This window comes from Petaurus breviceps, unplaced genomic scaffold, assembly GCF_028583685.1.
Source record: "Petaurus breviceps papuanus isolate PSGF00001 unplaced genomic scaffold, PetGlider_PUasm1.0 90617, whole genome shotgun sequence".
Lineage (NCBI taxonomy): Eukaryota > Metazoa > Chordata > Mammalia > Diprotodontia > Petauridae > Petaurus > Petaurus breviceps.
In genome coordinates, this window is record NW_027187287.1 from 626,407 (window position 1) to 641,240 (window position 14,834).

The following is a 14,834-nucleotide window of genomic DNA, read 5'->3' on the forward strand; positions in this document are numbered from 1 at the left end:
TCTTTTGGTTAAGTGGAGAGCTGCCATATAGAATGGGAGGGAAAACCAATTTGTTATAACACATTCAGGAACAAATGAGTTAAAGTCATAAAGTCATATTTACTTTTATCACCATTTTACAGAGAAGAAGACTGAGGCTAAGAAAGTTTCCCTGACACTCTTGGGCACCTTTCTTAGCCTCAGTCTTCTTCTCTGTAAAATGGTAAAAAGTAAATCTCCCAGGATTGTAAAGTACTTTTTAACCCTGTGGAATTTTATAGGTGTGATAATATGATTATTTAGCAAACCCTGATGATTCTGGCAACGCAAAGCTTTTTTTTCCCCTACCAAGGGCTTAGCAGTAAGGAAATTTTTAAAAATCTAGATTTATGCCCATTTTAAAATGAGAATAGTAAAAGGGGAAGAAATCTCTTTCTATGAGTCAGGAGAGAAATCTCCCTGAGTGGAAGGTAGAGATTGGAAGGTTCCTTCATTAAAAAATAAGGGAGTTCCCACTCCCTCCCCACTCTGGGGGAGCCAGAAGGAAGATTGACAGGTATGCCAAGACAAATGTCATTTCTGCTGCTTGTTTTCAAATATACTTTAAGAAACTAAACAAAGAAAATTAGTTCAGCAGCCCCTCAGGAAAAGGCCAGTCATTTCCTGAGTAGCTATCAAACCCGGCCAGAAGCTCATTGTTTCCAGTTTCCAGTAATGGCAGCTATTACCTGACCAGTGAGTGCCACTGGCCGTTTGCTATTCACAAAGAGGAAAAACCTTCCAAGGGTGAATCTTAACTTGAACACTAAGGCTTGCTTATCTATTACCTCTTTTGAAGACAACCTTTCCTACCAGCCCCCCTCGTTGGACTTAACCTTCAGCGAATGAGCACTCCCATGTTCTAGATTGGGCAACTGTTACTCCAAGACAAGATGTATCTGGCTCTTCTGGGGATGCTTTGGTTCTGTAAGTTTTAATTTTCATCTTAGTCCTTAAATATTGTAGGACTTGAAGCTTCTGAGATAGTGACACTTCGTCTTTTTTTTTTTTTAGGTACAAGACTGAAAGGTCAAGAAAACTGTAAGTTGTGTAATTTTCTACCTTTTTCCTCCCTTTCTGTCTTGCTCAGGATCTTGTCTAGTATCATAGATTTAGAGCCAAAGAGAATTTGGAGATCATATAGTCTAACCCTCTCATCTTACAGATGAGGGAAGTGAGACAGAAGTAGGTCAGAAAGCTTCCTTTCTGCTACATCACATTGCCTTGTTGATATTTTTAATGGATGGATAAATGGCCAGAAACTTCTCTTTTGGAAGATAAAAAAGAAATATAAAAATATGATCCTGTTAGTACACATGTGAAAAGTTTTTCTTAGTCCCAAACACTTGCATGTAAGAATGTTTGAAATGTCATGAAAATTCTGATTCCAAGTGGGCAACTGTTTGGTTTTGGGAAAAAGTGAACCACCTCATAATCTTTATTTTCTCTTTCTACTATCAATCTCACTCCCATTCAACACACAAAGGGTTGTGGGGTTTTTTTTAGATACCAGCAGAGTTTAAGTGATTAGTCATTGCTGTGATTTTTTCCTTCTTCACAGATAATTGATTGGGTTTTTGTTTGATTCCAATATCAAGCAACTCAGAATGTCGTGAACAGAGAATAAGGGAGGTGTGTGTGTGTGTGAGAGTATCTGAAGATTTATTGACCAAGTGAAGTTATATATATGGAAATTTGGTTTGGGATATGAAATATATGTGAAATAAAGGATTTGTTATAGTATTTTCAAAGAGTTTGGTGTATTTAAGTTAGTTCTGGGAATGAGAAAGGTTAACTTTATATAGGGTAGAGTTCAGTTGCTGAATGGGGAGAAAGTAAAACTAAGGCTCTGGAAAAATGGGTGGAAATGTTAATGCTGTTAAATTGACTTTTAAGTTCAAATTATTTGAGTGTCTTTTAGGGAGGCAATGTGGAGTATTAGTAGAGACAGCAGTGGGAAGAACTGGGTTCAGATCCTATCTCAGACAGTTATCAGTCATGTGACTGTAGGCAAATCAGTTCATTTCTCTGTACCTCAGTTTCCTCATCTGTAAAATGAGGGGATTGGGTTTCATGACCTAAGTCTCTTCTAGTTCTTCTTCTTCTTTTTGCTTTTTTGGAGGGAAATTGGGGTTAAGTGACTTGTCCAAGGTCAAATGGCTAGTAAGTGTTAAGTGTCTGAGGCCAGGATTCGAACTCAGGTCCTCCTGACTCCACGGCTGGTGCTCTGTTCACTGTACCACCTAGCCATCCCATCTCTTCTAGTTCTTGTTCTCTCTGTGTGTCTCTCTCTGTCTCTCTGTATATTTTTAGGGTATTTAGTGCTTTCCAAAGTACTTTCACCAAAATTTGATTTTTATAATAACCTTGCAAGGTAAGTCAAGCAAGCATTATTATCTTTATTTGACAGATGAGGATACTAAGCCCCAGAGAACAGAAGTACTTTTTTCAATATTATGTAGTGGATTAGTGGTGGCATGGGGTCTCCTGTTTTGCAATTGATATTCCTTATCCATATAATGGGAACAATATAAGTTAACCTAATCACTTCTCAGGGACACATCGTCCAGGTCTAGAATGCTCTCCTTCTACATCTTAGCATCTCTGGTTTCTTTTGAGTCTCGGCTCAGGAGCCACCTTCTGCATGAGGCCTTTCCTGGTCCTCCCAGCTGCTTTTCCTACCAAGGTTACCTCGAATCTGTCTCTTGTGTGTGTTTGTAGGTGTATATATGTACGCACATACACATCTCTCTCCTCTTCAGAATATAAGCTCCTTAGAGGCAGGGATTGTTTCAGTCTTATCCTTGCTCTCTCAGTGCTCACCACAGTGTCTGATACACAGCAGATCCTCAATAAATGCTTGTTGATTGATGAGAGTAGAAAGTCTTTTGAAAAATTGAAATTCTTTCATTTTGCATGGTCTTGGTAAGTTTGGCAAAAATTCCGAGGCTCTTGGTTTTGTGTCTGTTTTTAATTTAAGTAGCAATGTACATTTAGATCAGCTGGGTGGTGCAGTAGATAGAGAGCCAGACCTGGAGTCAGAAAGAACTGAGTTAAAATCTGGCCTCAAACACTTACTGTGTGACCTTGGGCAAGTCACTTAATGCTCTTTGCCTTAGTTTCCTCATCTGTAAAATGACCTGGAGAAGGAAATGACAAACCACTCCAATAACACTGCCAAGAACCTCCCCCACCCCCCAAAAAAGGGGTTCACAAAGAGTCAGACATGACTGAAGTGACTAGGCAATAATAACAGCAATGCACATTTAGGCTAGTCATTGCTCTCTAGGCTTGTTTCCTCCTTGGTAAAATGAGGTGATTGGGTGATCTCTAAAGCTTCTTCCAGTCGTGATCATCTATAATGATTGCAGTCCACAATCAGGACGACGTTTGTTCTTAGTTGGAAATGGTTGAGGATTCCTGTTCCCCCAGGAATGAGGAAAGGACCCACTGATTTCATCTCAGGGATTATCCTATATGAGTCGGTGAAATGGCTGCCTAGGAGCAGGAACACACACAATCTGTGGTCATGCAGCTGAGGGAAACTAATTGGTTCCCATGGTGACTGAAAAACATGACTTCATCCTTATAAGATTCAGCTCTAAACCAACTGAATGGACCACCTGCATATTTGAATGACTAATTGCATAGGATATCCTTTAAGTCCAGAAAGTTGGGTGGGGATGTAGATGTCGAAGAGCAATAGAGGAAGGCAGCAGAGAGTGGGCTAGCTAGGGGCTTGTCCCTGGTTGCTGTAATGGCAGCAGACCCACTATCTTATTGTCAAGTAGTCACAGAAGAAAAAGGAAAAGGGAGATGGGACCCAGGAAGAGAGGGAGACATTGACCATAGCCCAGTGGCACAATTTTTGTACAGAGAGGCCTAGTTCTTAAGTAAAGCCGTGCCTTAGCTGCTGGCTGATGGTCTTCTTCCAAGCTCATAGGTCACAGCATTCTATCAGACACAGACCCTGGCCACTGCTTCTCTTTGAGGAGAGAAGAGTCATAAATTAGAGAACCATTGAATCCTAGAGCTGTGATTTAGATAGAGTTTTAGAGGTCCTCTCATTCCGTTCTTATCCAAAACATGAATCTTAATGACATCATCTACAAATTGACCCTCTGGCCTCTTCTTGAAGACTTACAGTGATAAGGAACTTAGGGTAGTTCATTCTGTTTTTAAAAACAGCTCTGATTATTAGGAATTTTTCTCTTATACATATAGGATGTCCCAAAAATCTTCAGTTTTAAGATTTAATAGCTTATTGTTGTTAAGTTGGTTTTTCAGTCGTATCCTATACTTCATGACCCCTTTGGGGGTTTTCTTGGCAGAGATACTAGAGTAGTTTACTGTTTCCTTCTTCAGCTCATTTTACAGACAAGGTAACTGAGGCAAATAGGGTTCAGTGACTTGTCCAGGGTCACATACTAATAAGTGTCTGAGACCAGATTTGAACTCAGAAAGATGAATCTTCCTGACTTTAGACCCAGCACTCTATCTACTTTTCTGCTCTTTGATAGCTTAAGGCTATTAAATCAATAATATTAAAACTTTAAAATTAACTAAGATTTTTGGGATACCCTATCTTAATCTTTTATAACTTTTTCCATCTGGTCTCAGTTCAGCCTTCTGGTATCAAGTAGAAGTCTAATCCTTCTCTCACATCCTAAAAACTATCATATCCTTTCTACATCTTTTCTTCATAGGTAAACCCTCCCCACTACCTCCTGTTCTTTTTTCAAGGACAAAAGCCTTTTAACCATTCAAATACTTGATGAAAACTAGCTAAGTGGCTCAGGGTAAGTCTGGCACTCTATGTGCCAGACTTGGAATCAGGAAGACCTGAGTTCAAATGTAGCCTCAGACACTTACTAACAGTGTGACCCTGGGCAAGTCCTATAACCTCTGCCAGCCTCTATTTTCTTATCTGTAAAATGAGGACAATAATAGCAACTAACTCCTAGGATTTTTGTGAGGATAAAATGAGATAATATTTGTAAAGTACTTTTCAGTCCTTAAAGTACTATATAAATGCTAGTCGTTATTATTATGATGTTAAAATTATATCTTGTTCTGGTCCCCCTGATTACTTCCCCTCTCTAATCCCCTCCCTCCCCTGCCCAATCAGTATAATAAGTTTATAAGTTGGTTGGCTGTGGTCCTTTGTACTTGAAGAAGACCAAAATGACATCATTATGTTGGAACCAAGGTCCAGTGTGTCCGACTATGACTGATCAGACCAATATGAACTCTGTCACAGGTTGGACACAAATAGGCCATATGAACATTTGGAGAGGCGATGTCTCTAAGTTTGCACATCTTGCATTTTTTTTGAGCTACTGCAATTCTGCTTTGCTCATAGAGCACAGCACCTTCTTTGATGTGGGTACGCCATGTTGGGTGGTCCTGTGCCAGTGTCTCCAGTGTCTCATAATCGATCCTAAAGTTCTTCGGAGACCTCATCAGTGTCCTTGTATTGTTTCTTCTGACCTACATGTGAGTGCTTGTTTTGTGTGAGTTCTCTGTAAACTAATCTTTTAGGCAAACATACATTTGGCATTTGAACAATGTGGCCAGCCCATTGGGATTGTACTCTCTGCATCAGAGTTTGAATGCTTGGCAATTCAGCTTGAGAAAAGACCTCAGTGTCCAGTATCTTTTTCTAAGTTTATAAGTAGTCACTATATGATAGCAAGAGCAGGAAGTAAGATTGCAAAGGGGAACCTATAAATCTCAAAGACCAAAGGAGCATAATTTGCAAATTGTATCATCTTTTAACCAAAAATCACATCCTAGTAAATATGTGCTGAATCAGGAGAAGCCAACTAGGCCTTCCTGTAAGAGACTTTGGTCCCTAATATATAAATCTCAGGTAAGTTTCCAGCAGTAAGACTGGCAGAACACCAAAAGTTGCTGAGAATTTGAGATGATGTGGACATGTTAACTTTAAAGTTTTCCTGACAACCTTGAGATGATTTGGGATATATTAATGAGCTAAACCCAAGGTGGCACTGATCAGTTAGTCTATTCCCCCCACCTGGAAAAACCCTATAAAAATGAGGCTTCAAATTCCTGAGCACTCTTCCATCACCTAAAGGTCCAGGCTGCTTGAGTGCCCCTAATTCTAATCCATGGCTACATGAGAGATTATCTGTACCTCTCCCTTCCTCCATCTTCTTCCCCTTGCTGGAGCCTTCCTTCACAATCATACCCCTATCCCCACACCACCTGCTTCTATACCCCTTTTAACTGCTTGTCTCTGTACTCTCTGTTCCTTATTAAAGTGTAATTGTAGTCTCATTCCCTGTTGCCATCATAGTTTTACCCAGAGCATACCCAAAGAACCGATTATGCCTTCTCCATATCATAATTTTATGAATTAATTATCATTTCATCATCAACATTATTTATTATGATGTCCCCTTAAAATCTTCTTTTCTCAGGTCCTCACCTCCCAATTCTTTCAAGAAGAAAAGTCTTTTAGCTAGTTTCTGGAATACATAACTTCTTCAGAACCTTGCATTTCTAGTTGTACCCCAGTGGTCCTATAGGCAGTTTTGTCACCAGCTTTTCCAGGAAGATATTTGTGTCTGAAAAATAGGCCCTACCAGGAATGGCAGTGGAAAGAGGACTGGGTCAGAGGATTTGGGTTTGAATTTCTGCTCTGCCTGATTACTACTTGTATAATCTCAGGCTTCATTTCTTTGGGTCTCAGTTTCCTCCTTTGTAAAATGAGAATGCTGGGCTAGATGACTTCCTAATGCCCCTTCTGTCTCTAAATCTAAGACTTCTAGGTTGAAATCTCTGAGCATTAGCAAGACTGAGTCCTGTCTGGTCAAAGAATTCAGTAATAATAATGCCACTACCCTCAATGATCCAGTAACATCAGCCTCCTTGCTGCTTCTTGCACAAGACTCTGCATCGCCCAACTTGGAGTGTTTTTGCTAGCCATCCCCCATGCTTGGTGCTTTCTCTTCATCTTTGCTTCATGGCTTTTCTGGCTTCAAATCCCAGCCAAAATCTATCCTTAGCAAAAAACCTTTTCCTCTCTGTATATCTGCAGTTTATCCTGTCTTTGTCTTTTTTTGTACATAGTTGTTTACATGTTTTCTTCCCTGTTAGATTATTAACTCTTTGAGGGTAGGGAATGTTTTTGGCATTTCTTCATATGCTCAGTGCTTAACACAATATCTGGCACATAGTAGGTACTTAATAAATGCTTTTCGACTGACCGAATAAGAAAATGCAGCTGTTGGGTGCCCACTCTAGTGTTCAGTTTAAATCAATTTAATTAAGCAGGTAGTCATAGTGCCTTTACTGTGGGCTCATATTCATGAAGGATACAAAAGAAATCTAAGAAATTGTTCATGAATCAAAGAGTTAATTCTCTAATATGCCATAAAGCTTCCTAAGGTCATCACCCTACTGTTGGTAGGGAGACCTAGTAGTAGATTCTTGTTCTGGGGATGAGGAACAAAGAACAGAGGTCACACTTCAGGCAGAGGAACATGAGAACGTGGGTAGCTTTCATTATAGATCAGAATCAGGATTCTTTTCCAGTAGTGACTACAAAGGGTATAAGATGCTAAAGGGGAAAGGTATCCTCCCCGAAACTAGCCTTTAGGTTGATCTGTATGCCAGTGGTTCCTACCTAGTGGCAATTTATTACTGAGTTATTAAAATTTTGTTTTAGAATCTATTTTTCTTTTTCTTTTTTTTTTCTTTTTGGAAGGGGGAATGCAGGGCAATTGCAGTTAAGTGACTTGCCCAAGGTCACACTAGTAAGTGTTAAGTATATGAGGCTGGATTTGAACTCAGTCCTCCTGACTCCAGGGCCCATACTCTATTCACTGTGCTACCTAGCCATCCCCAGAATCTCTTCTTCTGCCTTATCTCTACCTAAGTTCCCTAAGTTGATTACCTGTCATGTGAGATACTTCGGATGCTGCAGAGGCATCTCAAGCTCAATATGTCTAAAAGAGAACTCGTTATCTTTCCCCCAACACACCCTGTTTCAACTTCCCTCTTTCTATTGAAGGTACCATCATTCTTCAGTTTTCCAGATTTGTAACCCTGGAGTTATCTTCAACTATTCACTTTCCTTCACCTCGTTTATCTAATCAGTTGCTAAATCTTGCTGTTTTTACTTCTCATTTCATATTTTACATTTAGCCCTTTCTGTCTACTCACATGTCTGTGACCATTTTAGTTCAGGCCCATATCACCCCCCAATAGATTATTCAAATGTCCCCCTCATCACTTTCCAGTCTTTCCTCATCTCAGGCCATCCTCAGTCCACACTTACTGGCTGTATAACCCTGGCAAGCCACTTAACCTCTATGCCTCAGTTTCCTCAACAGTGAAATGGGGATAATAATAACTCCTACCTCATAGGGTTGTTGTGAGCATCAAATGAGATAATATCTGTAAAGTGTTTAGCACATAATAGGCACTTAATAGTGCTTATTCACTGCCTGCCTCCCTCTCTCCCCACATTGCTGCCAAAGTGATTTTCCTTGCTACTCCCCTATTCAATAAACTCTAATGACTCCCTATTTTCTCTAGAGTAAAATATAAACTCTGTATAGAGTTTAACTTTTAAAGCCTTTCACAACCTGGCTTCGATCAAACAGTCCTTTCTGTTCTTCACATTTCTGTTCCTCTGTCTCCCATCTCTGCTTTTGTCTCTCACATCAGCAAAGTACTCCTCCCTCACCTCAAGCTCATAGAATTCCTCTCTTCTTTCAAGATGTGGGTTATGCACAATCTTCTGCATGAAGCCTTACCTAATCTCTGATGCCTCCTCCCACCCCCCAACTGTGTCCTTTCTCCCTAACTACCCTGCATATAACTTCTTATAACTGCCCTCTCCCCACCCTGATCTCCAGTCTTGGAACTGAATCAAATCATCTTGGTCATTGTTCCTGGACGTGGCATGTCATTCTACTCCCCTACGGCCGTACTTACTATCCTTGTAATTTTCTGGACCAAAGTGTACTTCCTCAACCTCTTCTATGTATATCATCTTTCCCTGTTAGAATGTTAGTTCCAGGGACTTTCTTTACTTCGGGATTTGTATCCCAAGTGCTTGGCCTTACTTGATAAATGATTTATCATTCATCCATCCATTCATATGTGTGTTTATTATTAAATATAAGTTTCTTTTAAAAAGAGATTATTCGTCTTTTTGTATTTTTATCCTCAACTCCTAGCAAGGTGCCTGGAACTTGGTAGACAGGAGCTGGCCAGCCCAATCCTGTCCAGTGCCTGCTTTTATATACCTATGAACTAAATGATTTTTACATTTTTATGATGGGCTATACCAAAGTGGACCTGGTCAGATTTGATCCCTGGCCATAGTTTGTATGTAGTAGATACTTAATAAATGCTTTTGATGGATTGATTTTATTTGTTCTAAGCTTACCAGTTGAGTTTCATATTCATTCCTCATTCAAATATACTGGAATTTAGGAAACATGTCAATTGAACAGCCAACAAGCATTATTTACTTATTATATGCCAGTAACTAGGTATACAAAACAGGTGTAACTGTCTCGGACCTCAAGGTTCTTACATATATAGAAAGATGTGAAATAGATATGAGGTAGTTTGGGGGGGAGGGAGGCACAGGAGAAGCTTCATGTAGGTGTTGTTACTTCATCTGAATTCTGAAGGAAACTTAGGCATCTTAAAAGGCTAATATAAGGAGGGAATACACTCCCAGCATGGGGGATAGTGGAGAGATGGAACGTTGTGTGTGAAAAACAGTAAGAAAGACAGTCTGTCTGGAACATAGAGTTCATGAAGGAGAATGATACACGTAAGATGCTCTGGGAGATACAGTAGTCCTCGCCACCTCCACTCCCCTAGACACTGATGTTTTATATCTGTTTCTATACCTAAACATGTGTTTCTGTATCTTTCAAGTTTGGAATTGCTGAGCCTAAAAAGTAGATTACATTTACAATAAAGCTGGAAAGGTAGCTTATTGCCAGGTTATGAAGGGGTTTGAATGCCAAACAAAGGAATTTATATTTGACCAAGTAGATAATATTGAGAGGTGGCATGCCATAATAGACAGAGAACTGGCCTTACATCTAGGAAGATCTGGACTTAAGTCTTGCCTCTGACTTGGACTGGCCATCTTAACTCCAGGCAAGTCATTTAACCTCTCAGTACTCTAGACAGTTTTCCAAGAATCTCTAAGACTATAAGTTGCAGAAAAGGTGCCAACTCTCATGGGTGGAAGTCCTCCCTCTCCCCCCTTAACTCTTTACACCAGTGAAATCCCAGGTCCTGTTTCTGTCCCCTATCTTTAACTCTTAGAAGGAAACAATGGAGTTTATTGAAGAAGGGAAATTATTTTGTAGCTAAGTTGAGGATGGCTTGCAGTGGGGAGAGATTTGAGGCAGGTACACTAATTAGGAGGCTACCTCAATTATCTAGGTGAAGAATGATGAGACTTTGACCTAGAATAGTGACTGTGTGGGGCGGCTGGGTGGTGCAGTAAACAGAGCGACGGCCCTGGAGTCAGGAGGACCTGAGTTCAAATATCACCTCAGACACTTAACACAAAAAACTAGACATGTGACATTGGGTAAGTCACTTAACCCCAACTGCCCTGCCTTCCCCCCTCCAAAAAGCAAAAAAAAAAAAAAAGAATAGTGGCTGTGTGAGTGGAAAGGAAGGGATAGATGTTAGAGAGGCACGGAGGTAGGGTAGAGATGGCAAGGCTTGACAATTGCATAGACATGTAGAGGGAATGTGAATGAGGAGTTGAGGATGACTGTGAGGTTGTGAACTTGTGTGATTGGAAGGATGGTGTCCTGAAGAGAAATGGAGAAGTTCAGAAGAGAATTTTGTGGGGAATGATTGTGAGTTCTGGTTTGGACGGGTAGAGTTTTGTTTATGATGAGGTCAGCAATGAGAGGAGAGAGAAAGAGAGAGAGCAGAGGAGGAGAGGGGAGGGGACAGAACCTTGGAGAACACCCACTCTTAGCAAGGGCATAATTTGGTAGAAGATCCATCAAAGGAGAATAAGTCAGAAAATTAGGTAGAGAATGAGGAGAGAAGTATATCATGAAAACCTAGAGAGGGGAGAATATTCAGGAGAGGATGATTAACAGAGTCAAATGCTGCAGAGAGGTAGAGAAAGATGAGGACTGAGAAAAAGCCAGCAAATTTTGAAATTCAGCAATCACTGGTATTTTTAGAAAGGGGAATGATGAGACAGGAGCCAAATTACAAAGGGTCTGAAAGTGAGTGATAGGAATATTTCCTGAAGGCAATGAACATAGACAAATTTTTCCTACTAGTTAGTTTGAGAGAGGAGAGATATAGGACAGTAGCTTGAGGGGATGGTTAAATCAGGTGAAAGATTTTTATGTTTGGGGTAGATGGTTATATTTGTAGACAGCAAGCAGAAAAAAAACCAGCAGTTAGGAAAAGACTGAAATCAGACATAAGGAAGTGATCATTGCGGGGGCTGTCACTAAGATGTCCATCGTCTATGGTGATGGATGGTTATTTGATTGCATACCAGCTCTGTGGTGGAACATATGTCTGTCATATGAGGATCACAAGGTAAACCTCATGGTAATGTGACTTTCAGCCATAGCATCTCTCAATGACCATCTATTAAGTTGGGAAAGAAGTTGCAACTTAAATCGATAGAGAGGATGCCTGCCCTGAGGAAAGCATGGATCCTTGAAGTATTAAACTATACAATTGTTTCTTCTTTCAGCTTTCCCTTTCCAGACCTAAAAGTCTAAGTTCTTTTAGTTAGGTGATTCCTCACCCCCAACAAAACCCCATAAACCTCACAAAAACATGAGTGACAACAGAAAACAAATCTATTTTCATTTGGATTATCCTTATTCCTGTCAAGTCTTTGCGTCTAGAAGTGACCAGGATGTCTCTGTGTTCTCAGTGCAGACTCACCCTATTTTAACTTTAAATAAAGGCAAAATAGAGAGGTAGAATGGGGCAGTTGTTAAAAATTTGATATTGGAGTCAATAAGACCAGGGTTCAAGCCTTGTCTCTGATTTGTACTGTATGTGATCATTGAGAAATTACTTAACTTCTCAGAGTCCCCAGGTAATTCTTCAGGACTAAGTTGCAGAGTAGTTGTTCATCCACAGTGAGAGGGAGTTTCTCTATTGAATATCCCCTACATTGATGAAAATCATTGGTTTGGGAAGGGTGAGACCACCACCATCAAAATATAACAAGGTTGTATTTTCCCCACCAGCCAGAAGAGAATCATGTTAGAGTATAGGCTTAGTTGGAAGGGACCTTAAACATCATTTAGTCCAATTTCCTCATTTTATAAATGGGAAAACTGAGACCTGGAGAGGAGAGGTGGCTTGCTCAAAATTACTGAACTGTCAGTATCCTCGAAAAATGGAGGAAAAAAATTCATTGTTTAAAAATTGGTCATAGATCTTTTAAAAACTAAATGAAACAAGTTCCATCAATAAATGATTCAAGTCTAACTTTTTTATTTTCCAATAGAGGAAGGCCTGCAATTGGGGCAGGAGCATTCATAAACTCATGGATTTAGAGCTAGTAAGGGTCTTTATGGTTATCTAATCCAACCCCTTCTTTTTCCAGAAAAACAAACAAACAAACAAACTGAGATTCAGAGGTTGTGATTTGCTGATTATCAGCGATTCCCAGACTTAATGGCCCTGGGAAAGGAAGCTAACACATGACTAGATTAAGTGAGAGTCACTTCCTCAAATGGACAGTGTCACTTCTTACTGAAATGATTTTCCCCTCTCTGTCAACATTCAGCTTTCACCATCAACGCAATTGAGATGAGAGCAGAGCCAGGCTGGGAGGTGGAGAATGGAAAGAACCTCACTCTGACGTGCCTCGTGGACATCAGCACCACCTCGAAGTTTCTGTCCCAGCACCAAGTCCTCTTTTATAAAGATGATACTCTACTCAAAAACGTGACCTCCTTCGATAAAGAAGAGGGCTTTTTTATTCAGGCTGCTCGGATCTACGACCGAGGGAATTACAAATGTAAGGTGGTTCTGAACAACAAGGAGAAAACCACAAGAGATTACTCTGTGTCAGTAAAAGGTAAGTGCATTGCCATTGGATGCTGCTAAATCAACAGAAGCTTAAGTTTGCCGATCCTGTCTATGTAAAGTCAGTCAACCAGCATTACTATGTGCCAGTAACCATCAGAGACTGTAAGAAACAGGAACATTTTGAAAGACCTGGATGTAATAGGGTATGGACCTGGGTTAGATTTCGATGCTGATCCTTCCTTATCTGTATGACTTCAGGAAAATCACAACCTCTCCTGGCCTGTTTTTTCATCTGTAAAATGAGAGGATCAGACTAGATGGCAACTGATGTTCAAAAGATAGTTCAGATCCTACTTCAGACACTCACTAGCTGTGTGACCTTTGGGCAAGCCACTTAACTTCTGTTTGCCTCAGTTTACTCAACTGTAAAATGGAGATGATAATAACACCTACCTCTTAGGCTTGTGTGAGGATCAAATGAGATAATATTTGTAAAAAGGGCTTACTTTGGGGTGGCCAGGTAGCACAGCAAGTAAGAGCACCAGCCCCAGTGTCGGGATGACCTGAGGATCGAATCTGGGCTCAGATACTTAGCACCACACCCAGAAATAACTGGCCGTGTAACCTTGAACAAGTTACTTAACCCCAATTGCTTTAAAAAAGGGGGGGGGGCTTACTTAGCACAGTGCCTGGTGCAGAATAGACACTATATCAGTGCTTATTTCCCTTTCCTACTGATGTCCCTTCCAACTCTAGATATATGATCATATGAACACAATGCCAAATGCAGGCAGGGCTTCAGTTGCTGGCTGAAATTTATAACAAAGGCAGGAACTTGCAGGGTGATTAATTATTGTTATTGCTGTTTAGTCGTTTTCAGTAGAGTCCAACTCTTCATGACCCCATTTGGGGTTTTCTTGGCAAAGATAATGGAATGGTTTGTCTTTTCCTTCTCCAGCTCATTGTACAGATGAAGAACAGGTAAACAGGGTTGAGGGACTTGCCCAGGGTCATGCAGCTAGTAAGTGTCTGAGTTCAGACTTGAACTCGGGAAGATGAGTCTTCCTGACTCTAGTGCAGCACTCTACTGTGCCACCTAGTAGTAAGAATGGAGAATAACAGTGTGGACCTGCATGTCTATACATGGATAGACATGCAGACAATACTTTGTAGGGGCATAAGCCCTCTGCAGTATCTGTAGTTATAAGGCTCAGTTCAAATGCCAGCCCTGACACTTGGCTGCATAGTTAAGCAAGTAGCTTCCCTTTTCTGGGCTTCAGTTTCCTCACCTGTAAAATGAAGGGACTGAGCACAGACAGACCTTCCCTCTCAGCTCTAAGACCCAAGGCCTAGGCCCTAGTCATTGGTCTGAGTGTCTTGATGTTTGAAGACTGGAGAGGCAGCATAGTTTTATCCGGACAGCATTAGACATGGAGTCAGGAGCCTTGACTCTCACCCTTACTATGTGATCAGGACCTTCCTGAGTCTTGAGTCCCTTAGTAAATAAGCATGTGCATCCTTGTGCCATCTACTTTACAATGCTTTTCCAAAGGACACAGGCAGATTTTATGAAACACTGTAGGAGTAACTGCTATTGTGATGACTGTCTCATTCTGATAAAGTATTGCCCTCAAGCAACTGTTCCTGTGTCTGTTTCTATAGTACTGATCAATCTTGTACCTGGAGTACTATGAGATAGCTGTTAAATTGAGTGGCTTTCTTCCCTCCCTCCCTCCTTCCCTTCCTTCCTTCCTTCCTTCCTTCCTTCCTTCCTT

General features: G+C 40.6%; 1 protein-coding gene across 6 annotated transcripts in view; it reads left to right on the plus strand.

The window, feature by feature from the left end:
• The first annotated feature begins 462 nt into the window (after positions 1 to 462).
• The window catches only part of PECAM1 (platelet and endothelial cell adhesion molecule 1), a 108,441-nt gene continuing 94,069 nt past the window's right edge, over positions 463 to 14,834 (plus strand). For 2 of the 6 annotated variants that reach the window (XM_069063965.1, XM_069063967.1), the window contains exons 1-3: positions 469 to 945; positions 1,033 to 1,059; positions 12,815 to 13,108. In XM_069063965.1, coding sequence (XP_068920066.1) covers positions 912 to 945; positions 1,033 to 1,059; positions 12,815 to 13,108 — 355 coding nt within the window. In that variant the 5' untranslated portion in view covers positions 469 to 911. Of the gene's footprint in view, positions 946 to 1,032; positions 1,060 to 12,814; positions 13,109 to 14,834 lie in introns of all 6 variants that reach the window. The other 4 variants (XM_069063966.1, XM_069063968.1, XM_069063963.1 and 1 more) reach the window with 3 other exon arrangements.